Raw genomic sequence first — 18595 nt, forward strand, 5'->3', positions numbered from 1 at the left:
GTGTTATGCTAAGTGAAATAGTCACACAGTGAAAGACAGATACGTTTTCACTGTTATGTGGATCCTGAGAAACTTAACAGAAGACCATGGGGAAGGGAAGGAAAAAAAAAGTTACAGAGAGGGAAGGAGGCAAACCATTAGAGACTAAAAACTGAGAATAAACTGAGGGTTGTTGGGGGTGGGAGGGAGAGGAAAGTGGGTGATGGTGCACTGAGGAGGGCACCTGTTGGCATGAGCACTGGGTGTTGTATGGAAACCAATTTGACAATAAATTACATATATATGTGTATATATATATATATACACCCAATACACACACACACACACACACACACACACACACACAAAGAAAAAAAAGAGATAGAGAGACAATGCAATGATACCACACATAATAATTTATATTATAGGGATCCCTAGAGAAGAAAGAGAGAAAAGGGGACAGAAAACTTACTTAAAGAAATAACAGCTGAAAACTCCTTTAATTTGGGGAAGAAAATGTACATCAAGGGCCAGAGAACACAGAGAACCTCTAACAAGATGAACACAAGGAGGGCCACACCAGGAAACACACAAAGTAATGATAAAGAGAATCGTTAAAGCAGCAAAGAAAATAGTTATGTACAAAGAAAAGTTCTAAGGCTATTAGCTTATTTTGCAGCAGAAACTTTGCAGGCCAGAAGAGAGACACACAATATATTCAAAGTGATGAAAGAAAAAAACTTAAAGCAAAGAATACTCTATCCAGCAAGGCTATCATTCAGAATAGAAGGTGAGATAAAGAGTCTCCCAGAAAAATAAATGTTAAAAGAATTCATTGCCATGAAACCAGCATTATAAGAAATGTTAAAGGGAATTCTTTGAGTGTAATGGAAAGTTCATAACTGAAGCAAGAAAATCATGAAAGAAAAGAATTCACATGTAAAAGCAAACGTATAGTTAAAGTAGTAGGTTAACTACATATAAAGCCAGTATGGAGATTAAAACACAAAGGTAGTGCAAACAATTATATTTACCAAAAAGCCAAGGGATGGAGAAAATTTTAAAATGTAAAGTATGACATTATACACATAAAATGTCAAGGAGGTATAAAAATGTATTGCTTTTGAAATGTGTTCACACTTGTGATGCCTGTGGGCTTCAACCAGTTGGTTGCACATCTGACTTAAGCTCATATCATGATCTCGTTCAACTGACTGAGTAACCCAGGTGCCACTAGATAAAACAGTTTTAAGAAGAAAGTGTCGAGGGGCGCCTGGGTGGCGCAGTCGGTTGGGCGTCCGACTTCAGCCAGGTCACGATCTCGCGGTCTGTGAGTTGGAGCCCCGCATCAGGCTCTGGGCTGATGGCTCGGAGCCTGGAGCCTGTTTCCGATTCTGTGTCTCCCTCTCTCTCTGCCCCTCCCCCGTTCATGCTCTGTCTCTCTGTCCCAAAAATAAATAAAAAACGTTGAAAAAAAAATTAAAAAAAAAAAAAAAAGAAGAAAGTGTCGAGTGATTCAGGATTACTTCAAGAAAAAATAAGAATTTCTAATAAACAATGTAAACTTAAGCTAAGTGGTATAGAAAAAAATTCACAAAGTTAGTAGAATAAAGAAATTTATAAAAGTTAGAACAGAAGTAGAGACTAAAGAAACAAAAATGATCAACAAAACAAAGAGCTGCTTCCCTGAAAGATAAACAAAATTGATAAAACTTTAACCAGACTTTTTAAGTCTGGTTAAAAAAGACAGCACTCAAATAAATAAAATTAGAAATGAAGTATGACATTAACAGACACCATAGAAGTATAAAGAATTCTGAGAATATTATAAAAATGGATATGACAATAAGTTGGACAACGTAGAACATAAAACATCCTTAAGTATATCCAGAAGTAACAGAAAAGTTGGACAGATTACCAGTCATGAAATTGAATCTGTGAAGGGGGAAAAAAAAAAGGAAAAAAACCCAAAACCTCCCAATAAACAAAAGTCTGGGACCAGATGGTTTCATGGGTGAATTCTACCAAATACATAAAGAATTAATATCTAGTCTTCCGAAACTATTACAAAAAAATAGAAGAGTAAGGAACACTTAAAATTCACAGTATAAGGCCACCATTACCTTGATAGCAAAACCAGACACATTACAAAAAAGAAAAAAGAACTACAGGCCAATATATCTAATGACCACAGATGCAAAAACCTCAACAAAATAGTAGTACACTGAATACAATACATTTAAAAAATCATTCATTATGATCCAGGTATTCCAGGGATGCAACAGTAATTCAATATTCACAAATCAATCATTATCATACATAATATTAACAAGAATAAGGACAAAAATCATGATTGTCTCAATAGATGCAGAAAAAGCATTTGATAAAGTACAACAAACATTCATGAAGAAAATTCTCAACAAAGTGGGGTTAGATGGAATGACCTCAAAATAATAAAGACCATATATGAAAAACCCACTGCTAACATCATACTCAATGGGGAAAAACTGATTTTCCTCTAAGATCAGGAAAAAGATTAGGATGTCCACTCTCACCTCTGTTATTCAACATAGTACTAGAAGGCCTAGGTCACTACAATCACACATGGAAAAAGAAAAAGAGGCATCCATATTGTAAGAAAGAAGTTGGTATTAACAGAAAAAACAATACCATATACATAGAAAACCCTAAAGAAACATCCAAAAAATCTATACATAAGTCATAAATGAATTCAGTAAAGTTGCAGTACAAAATTAATATACTGAATTTTGTTGCATTTCTATACCCTAACAAGGTAGCACAAGAGAAATTAAGAAAACAATCCCAGGGGAGCCTGGGTGACCCAGTTGGTTAAGCATGCAACTCTTGATTTTGGCTCAGGTCATAATCCCACTGTGATTTTGAGCCCCACATCAGGCTCCATGCAGATAGCACAGAGTCGGCTTGAGATCCTCTCTTTCCCTCTCTCTGCCTGCTCATGCTCTTACTCTCAAAATAAATAAATAAAAGTAAAAAAAAAAAAAAAGAGAGAGAGAGAGAAAACAATCAATTTACAATTGGTAGAGAAAAGACAAAATACCTAGGAACAAATTTAGACCAGGAGTTGGAATACTTGTACTCTGAAAACTATAAGACATTGATAAAAAGAAAGATGGTTACAGGTCGCCTGGGTGGCTGGGTCGGTTGAGTGTCTGACTTCGGCTCAGGTCATGATCTCATGGTCCATGAGTTCAAGCCCCGTGTCAGGCTCTGTGCTGACAGCTCAGAGCCTGGAGCCTGTTTCAGATTCTGTCTCCCTCTCTCTCTGCCCCTCCCCTGTTCATGCTCTGTCTCTCTCTGTCTCAAAAAAAAAATAAACGTTAAAAAAAAAAAATTAAAGAAAAAAAAAAGAAAGAAAGAAAGATGGTTACCGGGGCAGTGGTTGAGGAGATGAGTCAAATAGGTGAAGGGATTAAGAGTGCCCTTGTGATGAGATGTGGTTTTATAGAAGTGTGAAATGACTATATTGTACCCCTGAATTAATATTACAATATGTTAATTAACTGGAATTTAAACTTTAATTTAAATTAACATTTTTAATTTAAAATTTAACTTAAATTAAAAAAAGAAGTGTATTGGAAAAAGGAAATTGAAAACGACACAAACAAATATAAACATATACCATATTCATGGATGAGAAAAATTTACATTGTTATAATGTCCATGTTATGTAACACAATCTATGAATTTAATACAATCTCTATTAAAATCCCATTAGGATTTTTCAAAGAATGAAAATAATCCTAAAATCTGTAACAAACCAAAAAAAAAAAAAAAACCAAAAAAAAAAAACAAAAAAAACCAAGACTTTCAAGGGGCACCTGAGTGGCTCAGTGAGTTAAGCACTTGACTCTTGGTTTTGACTTAGGTCATAATTTCATGGTTTTGGTTTAAGCTCCACATTGGGCTCTGCACTGACAGTGCTTGGAATTCTCTCTTCTTTCTCTCTGCTCTCCTTCCGTTTGTGTGCACATTTGTGTGCTGTCTGACAAAAATAAATAAATAAATATGAGAAAAATTTTAAAAAAGAGAGACCTTCAAAAGCCAAAGCAATCTTGATAAAGAAGAACAAATCTTTTTTTTTTCAATATATGACGTTTATTGTCAAATTGGTTTCCATACAACACTCAGTGCTCATCCCAAAAGGTGCCCTCCAGAAGAACAAATCTGAAAGTATCAGAAACCCAGATTTGAAGATATACTACTACAAAGTTGTAGTAATCAAAACAGTGTGGAACGGGCACAAAAATAGAAACCTAGATTAATGCAACAGGATACCAGTTTATCCAGTTATAAGCCCACAATTATATGGTCAATTAATTTATGACAAAGGAGTCAAGAATGGACAATGGGGAAAAGCTAATCTTTTCAATGAATGGTGTTTGGGAAAATGGATAGCTACATGTGAAGGAATAAAACTGGGCCACATTCTTACACTACACACACACATGCACACACACACACACAAATTAACAAAATGTTTAACCTGAAGCCATAAAACTCCTATAGAAAACATAAGTAATAATTTGCCTTAGTAAATATTGACGTATACGTCCCCTGAAGCAAGGGAAACAAAAGCCAGAAATAAATTGTGCTGCAAAAGAAACCATTAAAAAAAAAAAAAAGGCATCATAATGAATGAGAGGAGATATTAGCAAATTATGTATCTGATAAAGGGTTAATATCAAAAGTATGTAAAAAACGTATACAACTCAACACCAGAAAAAAATCCCACACACATTCCAATTAAAAGTGGGCAAATGAACTGAATACATATTTTTTAAAGAAGAGATACAGATGGCCAATAGGTGCTCAAACAACAAAAAGTTGCTCAACATTGTTAGTTGTGAGGAAAATGCAGATGAATCATGATGAGATACCACCTCACACCTGTCAGAATGGCTAGTATCAAAAAGAAAGAAAACAACAGGTGCTGGTGAGGAGGTGGAGAAAACACAGCACTCCTGCACTGTTGGAAATGCAGACTGGTGCAGCCACTCTGGAAGAACAGTTACAGAGGTTCCTCAAAACAATTAAAAACGAAATGCCATATAATGCAATAATTTCACCGTTGGGTATTTACATGAAGAAAACAAAAACACTAATTTAAAACAATACATGCATCCCAATGTTTGTTGCTACATTATTTACAATAGCCAAGATATAGAAGCAACCTAAATGTCACACAAAAGACAAATTGATAAAGAATATGAGTGCTTATGTGCAATGGAATATTCCTCAGCCATAAAAAGGAATGAGATCTTGCAATTTGTTACAACATGGATAGATAAAGTATATTATGTTAATGGAAATAAATCAGGCAGAGAAAGACAAATACCATATGATTTCACTTATATATGAAATCTAATAAATATAACAAATGACCCAATAAATAAAAAAACAAATAGACTTTTGAATACAGAGAACAAACTGGTGTTTACCACAAAAGAGAAAGTAAGGGGACATAGGTGAAAAATATAATATTTGTAAGTACAAACTTCCTACAAATTTAAGTCCTGGGGATAAAAATACAGCATAGAGAATACAGCCAATAATATTGTATAACATTGTATGGTGACAGATAGTGACCTTATTTGTCATGGTGAACCCTGAATAATGCATGGAATTGTTGACTCATTTGAAACTAATATAAATTTTACATCTGAAACTACTATTAATTTTATGCCAATTAGACTTCAACAAAAAATATTTGTAAAATGTTGGAAAGAAAAATTTTAATACTCAAAAATTATATTTTGGCTGACATAAGTACTATTCATGAGATAGAAGAAAACTAATGATTAGGTAACCATTATGGTAAAAAAAATTAATATTACTTTTGGAGTTATGAGCATTTGTAGTTTGGCAATAATCTGTAATATGTAGATATTCAGGAAAACCCATCATCTAGTTGTTTATTATTTTTAAGTTATTCTAGTGTTTAATTCTTATAACAAAGGAATACATTAAACAAACTGCAAAGTCTTACAAGTTTCTTCTGTATAAGAGCTTTATGATAGTAGTATGTCCTACACAGTAATAGTGGTATGTCCTGTAACATTTTTTTTCAGATCTCACCCAATTGTTATTGACATAGAAAGTGAACATTAAAAACAAACAAAAAGAGATGGGCACCTGGATGGCTCAGTAGGTTAAGTGTCTGACTTCCTCTCAAGTCATGATCTCATAGTTCATGAGTTTGAGCCCCTATGGGACTCTATGCTGATAACTCAGTGCCTGGAGCCTGATTCAGATTCTGTGTCTCCCTCTCTCTGCCCCTCTCCTGCTCACACTCTGTCTCTGTCTCTCTCCCCAAAATAAAAAAATAACATTAAAAAAATTTTTTTAAGTCCAAATACTTATTGTGATATCCTGTTAGACTTAGCTACAATAGAAAATTTACCTAAAGTTGCAGTTTTTACTCTCTCAAGAACTTTATTTTAAAATATTTTAATTTTCCATAAATTTAACTATCTACATTCACTTATCACGTTATTTCTAATTAAGCCCAACTTAAAATTAAGTCTTGTACCTGTTACAGCCTTCATATGGCTAAAATATGCTACAATAGTGTATTTATTATCTTTAAATTTTAAGACAATAAGCAAAGAAAAACTTTACATTTAGGTCATTTCTGTGCTTAACAATAAAAAAATCTGGGGTGCCTGGGTGGCTCAAGCTGGTTAATCGTCTGACTTGGCTCAAGTCATGATCTCGCGGTTCGTGGGTTCAAGCCCTGTGTCAGTCTCTGTGTTGATGGCTTGCAGTCTGGAGCCTGCTTCAGATTCTGTGTTTCCCCGTTTCTCAGCCTCTCCCCCACTCATGTCTGTCTCGGTCTCTCAAAAATAAAATAAACATTAAGAAAGTTTTGAACAATGAAAGAAAATCTTCAAAGGATAAACAGAAAGTGAAAATATTGTGGTATAAACTGTCACTAAGTGAACTACTGTTACCGTTCATCTTGATAACTTTTTAAACTATATTTTAATATTTTCAGCTAAATTAGAAATATTCGTAAAGCAAGATTTAGTCAATTTTAATGTAATCTACAGAATTTGTAGTGTTCTATATTATTCTTCTTTCACGATTATTCATAGATATTTGCTGACTATCATATACTGTGAATAGAACCTCTTCTATAATAGAACAGAATTTCTCTTAAGTATAATATTCTCTTGATTACCAGTTGTTGTGGGAGATAGGCTTAGGGATCCCCTGGACTTATGCCAATGGGTTAACAAGGCATAAAGAAATACGAAGCCATAGAATGCTCACATCTCAGTTTGGGTAAATAAGATTAGCACCCAAGAATAGCGGGGTGCACAGGTACTCCAAGAATAGGGAGGTGCAAATGCGCTAAGAATAGGGAGGTGCAAAGGCACCCCAAAATAGGGGGGGTGCAGAGCCCCCAGAATTGAGAGGGAGGGGCAAAGGCCCCAAATAGAAACTGGCACAAAGGTACCCAATACATAGGTTTATGGAGTAAACAAGGTTAGATATTCAGGGTGGAAGCAACCCCAATTTACTTCTATAGCAGAAAAACTGCTTTAACAGAAGGATAGGGCCAACTTAGGTAAATCAGTGGACTATGGACCATTCTGCTGCAGGTGAAGCAGCTCAGAGTTGAGATGGTTAACAAAAGAAAAGGTGACTTGTTATCCCTGAGGTTATTCCCCCTATCTGTCTCATCCCCTAGACTGGCAAAGATAAACAGACATGGCACCTCCTGTCTGCTATTAACAACCATCTGCCTATCTGCCTGGCACCAGGATTTTGTTTTATACTGACTCAAACCCCAAACACAACATATCTTCAAAAAAACCCTTTTCCTTCATGTCCCTAAGTTAATGTTTACTGTTCCTTTATCTCTTTATACATGCCCATCATGTTTGTAAGCCTTCTGATCTTAATAAATACGGGGCAAGAACCCTTATTCAGGACTCTTGTCTTTCCCCAGACATTAGCCATCTCTTGCTTTAATCCTGCATCCTGCTCTTTTGCTGGCTGAAAGAGAACTTTAGACTTAGAGTCTATGACAATTTGTTAACATATTTAGACGTAGAGGCAATAAAATGTGGAAAAGTTTTTTCTGATTTATTAAAATCTACTTAGAATCTTAAAAAACTCACAATGTTAGTTCACCAAAAATCGGTCTCTCTGCCAAGCAAAATAAGTGATATACATTCATACATTTTAAAGTTAATCAATTCTTGTCCAAAAAGTTATACAGATATTTAATTGTGGTTTTATAAATGAAATACTGTGTCCCAGAAATTGGTGATCCAACAATAAATGAGATCGACACAAACCTATGTCCAAATGGGCTTATGGAAAAACAGACAACAAAACTTATTCAGGTAATGCTAAACTAACATTTTAAGATGAGTACTAAATGAGAAAATAACAGTGGCACAGGTAGAGCAAAGGATATCTGTCCTTGTCAGTGGATTTTAGGCAAAATTAACTTAAAGTCCATGGGTAGGGACAGTTAAGCAGAACTCTGAAGGAGTACATAAAGTAGGATAAGAGAGGATAAGATCATTTTAGGGTAAAAAATAATTCTCAAGTAGATTAAGAAGCTAAATAGTTTATAATATGTAAAAAATAAATAAATAAATAAAATACTGGGAAACAAAAAGGTGATGGTATGGAACACCAAGCAGACAAATGTCCACAGTTGTGGGGAATAAGCTTAGGAATTCCCTGAGCCTGTACTGATGGGTTAACAAGGCAAAAAGAACTACAAAGCCATAGGATGCTCACACCCAAGTTTGGGTAAACAAGATTAGGTAAATAAGTACAGAGAGGGCAGGCCGTAGGTCCCAGAATTGAGAGGAAAGGGCAAAGGTCCCAGGATAGAGAGGGTGGGGCAAAGGCCCCAATACAAGGTATATGAGGTAAACAAGATTAGGTATTCAGGGCACACACGCCCCCCAGTTTAGTACTATAGCAAAAAGCTGCTTTCACACGAAGGAAGGACCAAATTAGGTAAACAGGTAAATAGAGCTATAGACTGCTGCAGGGTGAAGTTGCCCAGAGCTGAGCTAATTAGCAAAAGAAAGGTGCCTTGCTGACCCTGAAGTTACATGCTCTTTCTCCTCCCCTAGACGAGTTTAGGTAAACAGAGGTGGTGCCTCATGTTTGCTGTAAACAACCTTCCACCTGGATGCCCTGGTGCCAGGATTTTGTTTTGTGTTAACCCAAATTCCTAACCCTGCATATCTTCAAGACCCACTTTCCCTCACACCCATGAGTTAATGTTCACAGTTTCATGGTCTCTTTGTGTACGTCCATCACCAAGTTTATAAGATTTCTTATCCTAATAAAAACGGAGCAAGGACCCTTAATAGGGGCTCTTGTCTTTTCCCAGGCATTAGCTCTCTCTCAGATTTTAATCCTGTGTCCACTCTTTTGCTGGACAAGAGAAAACTTTAGACCCAGAGACTGTGACAAACAGTCAATAGGAGGTTGGTATGGTTCAAATATTCACTCACATAAGTTTTGAATGTGAAAGTCAGACCATGAAGAACTCATTCACCAGTTAACAGATATTCCTTGGGAGCAATAAAACAGCAACAAATCATTTTAACACAAGCCTTAATAGAGCAGCAGCTAAGGAAAACTAACCTAAAGTTTGAAAGAGACTTACCCTAATAAATTGAAATGTTTACATACACAAGGAAACTAGTAATATTAATATTAAAGTAACATTTCAATTCCTGAATGAAAATAAAACACCAGAATTGGAGGCCAAAATATTGTTCTACTTAAAGGAGGAAAGAATTTATTTGGGCATTTATCCCAGAGAAATAAAAATTTATTGTTCACAGAACCTCTAACTGGCAAGCATTATTCATGACAGTCAAAACTAGAAACAACCTAATTATCATTCAGAGGGTGAAAGGTTAAATAAAATGTAATTCATCCCCACCATGAATTAGAACTCAGCAATAAAAAAAAGAACACATCATTTAATCTATACAACAATTGGATGCATCTCCAGGGAATTGGGTTAAGTAAAAAAAGATAGAACCAAAGGTTACATACAATTTTATTCCCATTAGGTAACATTCTTGAAGCATCAAATTACTCTTCAAACCTTAGGGATTTCTTGTGACGAGAGCAATAAAGATTTCTTGATATTCATGGCAAGCTTATTTCAAGGATACCCGAGGTTATGTTAAGGAAGTGACTTTTGGAAATCACCTGAGGATATAGCTGGTTGCCAGGAGAACCAACTACGTGATTAGAGGGTTGGAAATTTAAGTCACACTCTCACCTCTATGAAGGGAAGAGCAGCTGGAAGTTTAATCAAAAACCAATGGCCAATGATTAATCAATCATGCCTATGTAATGAAGCCTCCAAAAAGCCACAAAGGATGGGGTTTGGACAGCATTTAGGTTGGTAAACTCATGCAGATGTAGTGTTTGCAGAGAGAGCATGGGAAGTTCCATACCCCTTCCCATAAACCTTGCCCTATGCATCTCTTCCATCTGGCTGTTCCTGAAATACATCAGTTTATAATAAACTGGTAATCCAGTAAGTAAAATGTTTCTCTGTGTTCTGTGAAACATTCTAGCAAATCCACTGAACTTAAGAGGATCATTAGAACTTCAGATCTATAGCCAGTAAGTCTGAAGAACATGTGGCAAGGTAGACCTGTGACTAGTATGGAATGACCATAGGGAATGACAGCTGCAAATGCCTACTGATGGGCTTTTCCACATGGGTAATTCTATCTGGAATGGATCCATCACCTGCTAGCATTCAGTTGCACTGCTTTGCATACTACTTATGCACAGTACTGCCACAACTTCCCATTAAAAAATGCAAGCCCTGAAAAAGGTAACCAGAATTCTCCTAAATCATGAAGTTTTGCTCACTGGAGTAGGTTTAACATGCTAGGGTGTATTTTCCATTTATTAATGTCTCATTGAGGATAGGGTAAACTCTCCCAACAGATGTTAGACTTTGGTTGGGCTTCCTGACTCTAGGCAGACCCAGTAACCTACTGTTAGGAAAACTGGCTAAGATTTTTGCAAAGTGCAATCACATTAGCTAATGGCCAATTCATACAAGTGGCAGACCCCTGCCCAAGGGTGTTGTACTGGATTAAAGTGACAGGGAGTGCCCTTAGAAGGAGAGGGAGACTCATCTCTGATCAGGACTCTGACTTATAACCAATATGATATAGTCTCTCTCACTTTGGAAGGTATGGCCCCTCTCAAAGGCAAATACAGACATGGCCACATTTTCTCTGTTGCTGCACACCTCGGTGTTGTTCCACATCATCCCCACGATAAGACAGTATGGGTCTTAACCTTGGCTCCTGGTGGCAGAAGATCTAATGGCTCAATACAGATGGTCCTAGAACCTGGTGCCTTCACCACCTAAGACACCTAGAAAATGAAAATTAGCAAGTTCATCATTAAATGCAAAACACCTGTTGCTTCATGCTCTGGTAAGCCAACATGCAAAGTGCTTGTTCCATGATTGTAGGATCTTGGGGCCAGCCCCAAACATCCTATAACCACTGGGCTAATGGACACTGAACCCACTCTTACTTGATAAGGACATTTTGGATAGGGAAGTGTCTGCCTATACATCCTGCAAGTTCCATTTAGTCACCGGGGAAGTCCACTGAAGATCTTCCAGTGACAATACATAAAGTCAAGTCCCTGGGGGATAACAGAGAATTAGACACTGAAAACTTGAAACTTTACTCTTTATTTTCAAAATATATTTTAAAACTTTGTACAACACAAGGCTAAGATAATGGCTAAGATAATTTAATACTGGCTCCAAGCTATTATTCAACACCCCACAAATGAGGCACCTAGCCTGTATTTCCAGACCTCAAAATGTATAACACTTTAAAATACTCCCATAGATGGCACAAAAACAGACACATAGACCAATGGAATAGAATAGAAGCCCCAGAACTAGACCCACAAACGTATGGCCAACTAATCTTTGACAAAGCAGGAAAGAATATCCAATGGAAAAAAGACAGTCTCTTTAACAAATGGTGCTGGGAGAACTGGACAGCAACATGCAGAAGATTGAAACTAGACCACTTTCTCACACCATTCACAAAAATAAACTCAAAATGGATAAAGGACCTGAATGTGAGACAGGAAACCATCAAAACCCTAGAGGAGAAAGCAGGAAAAGACCTGACCTCAGCCATAGCAATTTCTTACTTGACACATCCCCAAAGGCAAGGGAATTAAAAGCAAAAATGAACTACTGGGACCTTATGAAGATAAAAAGCTTCTGCACAGCAAAGGAAACAACCAATAAAACTAAAAGGCAACCAACAGAATGGGAAAAGATATTTGCAAATGACATATTGGACAAAGGGCTAGTATCCAAAATCTATAAAGAACTCACCAAACTCCATACCCAAAAAACAAATAATCCAGTGAATAAATGGGCAGAAAACATGCATAGACACTTCTCTCAAGAAGACATCCGGATGGCCAACAGGCACACGAAAAGATGCTCAACGACGCTCCTCATCAGGGAAATACAAATCAAAACCACACTCAGATATCACCTCATGCCAGTCAGAGTGGCCAAAATGAACAAATCAGGAGACTATAGATGCTGGAGAGGATGTGGAGAAACGGGAACCCTCTTGCACTGTTGGTGGGAATGCAAATTGGTGCAGCCACTCTGGAAAACAGTGTGGAGGTTCCTCAAAAAATTAAAAATAGACCTACCCTATGACCCAGCAATAGCACTGCTAGGAATTTACCCAAGGGATACAGGAGTACTGATGCATAGGGGCACTTGTACCCCAATGTTTATAGCACTTAGCTATAAACACTTAGCGTCATACCCACATGCTCACTCACATACTCACATGCTCACTCTCAACAATAGCCAAATTATGGAAAGACCCTAAATGTCCATCAACTGATGAATGGATAAAGAAATTGTGGTTTATATACACAATGGAGTATTACGTGGCAATGAGAAAGAATGAAATATGGCCCTTTGTAGCAACGTGGATGGAACTGGAGAGTGTAATGCTAAGTGAAATAAGCTATACAGAGAAAGACAGATACCATATGGTTTCACTCTTATGTGGATCCTGAGAAACTTTACAGAAACCCATGGGGGAGGGGAAGGAAAAAAAAAAAAGAGGTTAGAGTGGAAGAGAGCCAAAGCATAAGAGACTCTTAAAAACTGAGAATAAACTGAGGGTTGATGGGGGGTGGGAGGGAGGGGAGGGTGGGTGATGGGTATTGAGGAGGGCACCTTTTGGGATGAGCACTGGGTGTTGTATGGAAACCAATATGACAATAAACTTCATATATTGAAAAAAAATAAAAATAAAAAATAAAAAATAAAAATAAATAAAAGTAAAAATAAAATAATTAAAATAAAATAAAAAATAAAATAAAATAAAATAAAAAATTAAAATAAAATAAAATAAAATAAAATATAAAATAAAATAAAATAAAATAAAATAAAATAAAATAAAATAAAATAAAATAAAATAAAATAAAATACTCCCATAGAGCCTAAGGGACAAATTCTTGACATACACCGGTGACTTCAACATATCACCTAAAAGAAACCTCCCCAGCACCCACACCAGTAAGTCAATCAGAATGAAAGCAATTACCAATGCCGTAACTGAGGCTTCTGGTGACAAGGAATAATTCAAACCCAAAGGTGCAAGCACTGAAAATATACAGGGAGAATTATTTCCCCTCTTTATATGAATTTTTATGGCTTGGCAGTGAGCCCAACCAATTATTACTAAAGCCTATGGGCAAAGGCTCAAAGCCAATGTAAGACACTAGGTGAAGCCTGACTCCTTCCCAATCAGATTAGGATGGCACAATGGGTCTATCACTTCTTGAAACATAGCAAGCCCAATGATCTAGATTCATTTCCAATTCTAAGGAAGCCACAGTAAACCCACATCCAGAAAATTATTTTTATGGGAAGATCTCTCAAATTATAAGGATGTACTCCTCCACATTGTGGGGACTTTTCTTACTGTTCAAAAGGCTCTTGAAAGAAATGACATGTGGCCCACCATGAAGATGCTCACCAGACTCAGATTGTATAGTACAATGATTAGCCACAAAGCCAGCTCTCAGTGCCAGACCCTACATACCACCTCATAGACATTAGCCCACCTCAAAAACTATATAGCAAAACTGACAACTTCAAGGTGAAAAGAACAAACCAAGATGATAGAATGATAGATTATAACATATATCTCTCCGTAATAAAGAAACCCACTAGACAACTATCAATAAGAAAATAAATTATTTATATCATGGGCATTATGTGCAACCCAACAACTTGTCATCAGATTATATACATTGTTTTTTCAAACACAAATAGAATATTGACATAAACTACCCACATTATGTTAACAGAAATTCAGTACATTTGTTAAAATATCAACATTTACAGATTACAACAGCTGAATATAGTAAACTTAAATTAGAAATAACAAAAATTTAAATTAAAAAATGTAAACAGGTATATTTTAAGACAGTACAAAACAGATTTCAGTTTATTTATTTTATTTTATTTCAGAGAGAGAGAGAGGACACAAGTAAGCAAGGGGCAGAAAGAGGAGGCTCACATGGAACAGAGCTCATGCTCATAAGGGCAGGGTTTGATGTCACCCACAGTGGGGCATGAGCTCACTAGGAGCAGAGCATGAGGTCACCTGGAGCAAGGCTCAAGGTGAGGAGAGGGGCTCCAGCTCAACCAGAGCCGGGCACATGCTCACCCAAAGCTGGGTTCAAGCTCACGCAGAGCAGGACTAGTGCTCACCAGGAGCAGGGCACAAGCTCAACAAGAATGGGCTTCCAGCTCATCTGAGGCAACACTCATGCCCACTGATGCCACTTTCATTCTCACCAAGAGTGGTACACATGCTCATCTGAGCAGGGCTCTAGCTCAAGTCAAGCAGGGCTCAAGTTCATCTAGGCACAGGACTCAAGCTCACCCTGAGTGAAGTACGAAATAACCAGAAACAGGGTTCAAGGTCACCTGGAACGGGGCATGAAGTCACTCAGAGTGGGAATTGAAGTCACAGGGAGCAGGGCTAGAACTCAACTGGAGCAGGGCTCCAACTCACCTAGAGAGGGGCACAATGTCATCCAGAGCTCAGCACCAGCTCACCCAAAGTGGGGACAAACTGAACTAGAGTGGGGCTTGAGGTCACCAAGAACAGAGGTTGAACGCACCCAGAGCAGGCTTGAGGTCACTTAGAGAGGGGTACCAGCTCAGATGGAATGGGGTTAGAGATCACCTGGAACAGGAACCAAGATCACCCAGAGTTGGTCACATGGGCCCACTCAGGGGGGCTTGAGATCACATAGAACAGGGCATGAGGTCACACAGAGCAGGGCACGAGGTCAGGCAAGTGGGGCTCTAAGTGACCCAGAGGGTGGCTTCTGCTCACCCAGTGCAAAGCTTGTGGTTGCTGGCTCCTTCCTGCTGTCCTGGGCAGCACTCTCCCTCGGTTCAGAGGCCCTCTGAGCACCAGAAGCTTCCAAATGCAGAGCACCCCGCAACCCTCTTGGCAGCTCACCTTCCAGATACGCTTTAGCAAGGAGGCTGCTTTCGGCCTTGGGCAGGGGAGTGGAGGAGAGGCGTCTGGAGGGCATGCCCCTGCACGGCCGCGCCTCAGAAGCGGAAGTGCTGCTCCTGTCCTCCTCAGCGGTGCCTGCCAGAGGCTGTTCAGAGACAGCCGCGTCCTCTGCGGAAGTAGGTCTTCCAGGGGAACTGGAAGTGGCCTTTTTGGGCATTCCTGTCGCGTGCGGGCGTGGTGGGCTCATGGTTGCTGAAGACCTACCCGTGGGGCGTGGATGAACTCTTGGATGGTAAGTTCAGAAAGCTTTCTCCAAACGTTCGGCCTCTTCCTCTAGCTCTTTCACCCTTGCCTTGGTCTTGGCTACAAACTCCAGGTCAGAATCAGGGGAACTACTTCCGGTGCTTGCACTTGGGTCACTTGCAATCCTTGACAGCACCGTGCCTGCCGTCAGCCTTTCCAGTCTGAAAGCATTTTTCAAGAAATCCCCGCTTACATCGTCTCGAGGCACCACTACATTGCCACCCAGTAATCCGCTGATGGACCGATCGAGCAGAGAATTCTTTGGGTTGCGGTACACCTCGTTCTCTAGGGCTATAGGTTACAAAATGACAGTGTGAGAAAGGATGGGAAAAGGTGGAGGATAGAGTTAAAAGAGATCAAGAGCATTACCTTGCAAAAATCAAAGTATTCAGGACAAACTCGCACATTCAACATTTTTGGAAGCTGCAGTCGTGAGTAACATTTATCAAGAGAGTGCATATACCAGTTATGGCTTCACAGGCCTGCTTTCTTCACACAGAGGGGGGAGGGGGAGGGAGAAGGGGGGGATACAGGATCCTAAGCAGGCTCCAGGCTGAGCTGTTGGCACAGAGCCTGACATGGGGCTCGATCCCACAACCACAAGGTCATGACCTGAGCTGAAGTTGCACGCTTAACTGACTGAGCCACCCGGGTGCCCCAAGACAAGAGTTTTACTTCTAAGGTGACACATTTCTATAGCTTTTCCCTACTGTGAGAATTACAACTTCACTGAAGCATCATCATTACGTGTTCACAAGCATCAGAAGCTGCTCGCATTCTCTCTCCCACGTGTGCACCCACACACCCACCCACACACAAGTTAAAGAGGTGTCTAACCCGTCTGGGTTTGTGTCAGTTGCAATTTCAAATCGGCCACCTCTCTCGTTAACCTCTTTACAGAATCTTCGTAATCGAGGATCTGGGCTTTCAGCTGTGCAGAACGTTCAATCTGCCAAGATTTAGAGAAGGAAAAGAAATCAATGTAAAACCAATCACACAGCATACTTCCAAAGGCACAATTCTCTCATTGGGCTGATGTTCTTTGTCGATTTGGCCAATTCTCAGCAGCCAGACACCCATCACCCCCGGGGTCCCGATGAAACAACAACAGAACCCACTAGCAAGTTCCACAGCTCCTTTTTCACTCCTCTCCAACAACAGCTACTCCAGCACAAGAGGCAGACATCAGAAAGAGCATCGATACTGTTGCATCACAGCGGGGGAATCAGGTACTTTTACCAGGGAGCACCAACAGGGATTGGAAAACTGCGTGTTTAGGGGGGTTTACTTTCCTCTCGGTTTTATTACTATGGGGAACCTAAGGTCACACAACAGCTTGACAGTTTTCTCCAAGGACAAAGAACACTGGGGGAGTAATCAGCAGACTGGGGACTCATTTCTGATGCCACCGGCTGACTGGTGCCGGTGTGGCGCACACCGAGTCCCCAGGCCCACAGAGCGGCCCGCCCAGATGCCTGGGTGAGCCAGGCAGTACTCACTTCACTTTGCAGCTGCTTCTGCAGGGCCTGCCTGTGGGTCTTGAACTCCTTATGCTCACATGCAATAGCGTTGTCTGCTTTCTTTAGTTCTTTCTGAAGAGCCACCAGCTCTGGAGAAGGCTGAGCCAGGTCTATGAAGGTAAAAAAGCCTGCTCGTCACCAGCCTCACGTTTTCTCGTTTCACCTAACAAAAGCAGCTCAAGAGGCTTTACGTTGTTCTTCCCTTTGTACACGATAGTAATTTTATTAAGTAGACTAAGAGCAATCTTGACTCACAAACTTCCCAACTAAAGAATTACTTTAAAAAAAGTTTATTTAAGTTTACTTATTTTGAGAGAGAGGCCGAGCACGCGTACGCACACAAGCACTGAGGGACAGAGAGAGAGGGAGAAAGAGAGAATCCCAAATAGGCTCCGCACTGTCAGTGCAGAGCCCGGCACAGGGCTTCCAACTCATGAACTGCAAGATCATGACCTGAGCCAAAATCAAGAGTTAATCACTTAACCGACTGAGCACCCAGATGCCCCAGAACAAAAGAATTTAATGCACGTGACTGCACACTTTACAGCTCTCCAGGATTGTACTCCCAGTAAAAGAATTCTTTCAAATCCAGAAATTAACATGAAAGCTCACCAATCTGCCCTACTATGCACAGAAGGCACAGGAGGAACCTGTCAGAACCTGCCAACGACTGCCCTGACATCCAGTCCGACCTGGGCATCTGTCAGCAGCACTCAGGGTCCAGGCAGAAAGCAGATGGTGTCCCCAGTTCGGGTCATTGGAAGATCCTTTAATAAAGGGACTCACATCGGATGCCACAAAGCCACAAAGGATGGTGTAGTTCCCTGGACTGCCGGGGCCCTGTCCTCACCACTCCTAGGGCCTAGAGGGTCAGGAGGGGAGGAATTCCCAGACCTGGAGAGCGCGAGCAGGTACAGAGCCCTGAGAATCCAAGGCCTGGGCTCCTGCCTGGGCGGGCCCTGGGCTACTTCACAGGAGGAGATGCAGAAGGGATCACAGCCACCTCGACCTCACTCTTTTCTCTCCCTCCAAGCACGGGAGTGTGTCCCCACTGGCCAAACCCAACCAGCATTGAGAGGGAAGGAGAGCCAAGGGCCACCCAAAGAGGCATATTTATACAGTTGAAAACTTGTTAGTGATGCAATTTTGCGGCAGCGAGTGAAAAGAATGTACCTTCAA

General features: G+C 39.7%; 1 protein-coding gene across 1 annotated transcript in view; it reads right to left on the reverse strand.

Moving 5' to 3' along the window:
• Positions 1 to 14294: 14294 nt before the first annotated feature.
• The window catches only part of LOC145714919 (centriole and centriolar satellite protein OFD1-like), a 32846-nt gene continuing 28545 nt past the window's right edge, over positions 14295 to 18595 (reverse strand). Inside the window, 3 exon segments of the mRNA XM_081794450.1 lie at positions 14295 to 16187; positions 16734 to 16845; positions 17396 to 17526. Coding sequence (XP_081650576.1) covers positions 15418 to 16187; positions 16734 to 16845; positions 17396 to 17526 — 1013 coding nt within the window. The 3' untranslated portion in view covers positions 14295 to 15417.

This window comes from Panthera onca, chromosome Y, assembly GCF_046562875.1.
Source record: "Panthera onca isolate mPanOnc1 chromosome Y, mPanOnc1 haplotype 2, whole genome shotgun sequence".
Classification (NCBI taxonomy): Eukaryota; Metazoa; Chordata; class Mammalia; order Carnivora; family Felidae; genus Panthera; species Panthera onca.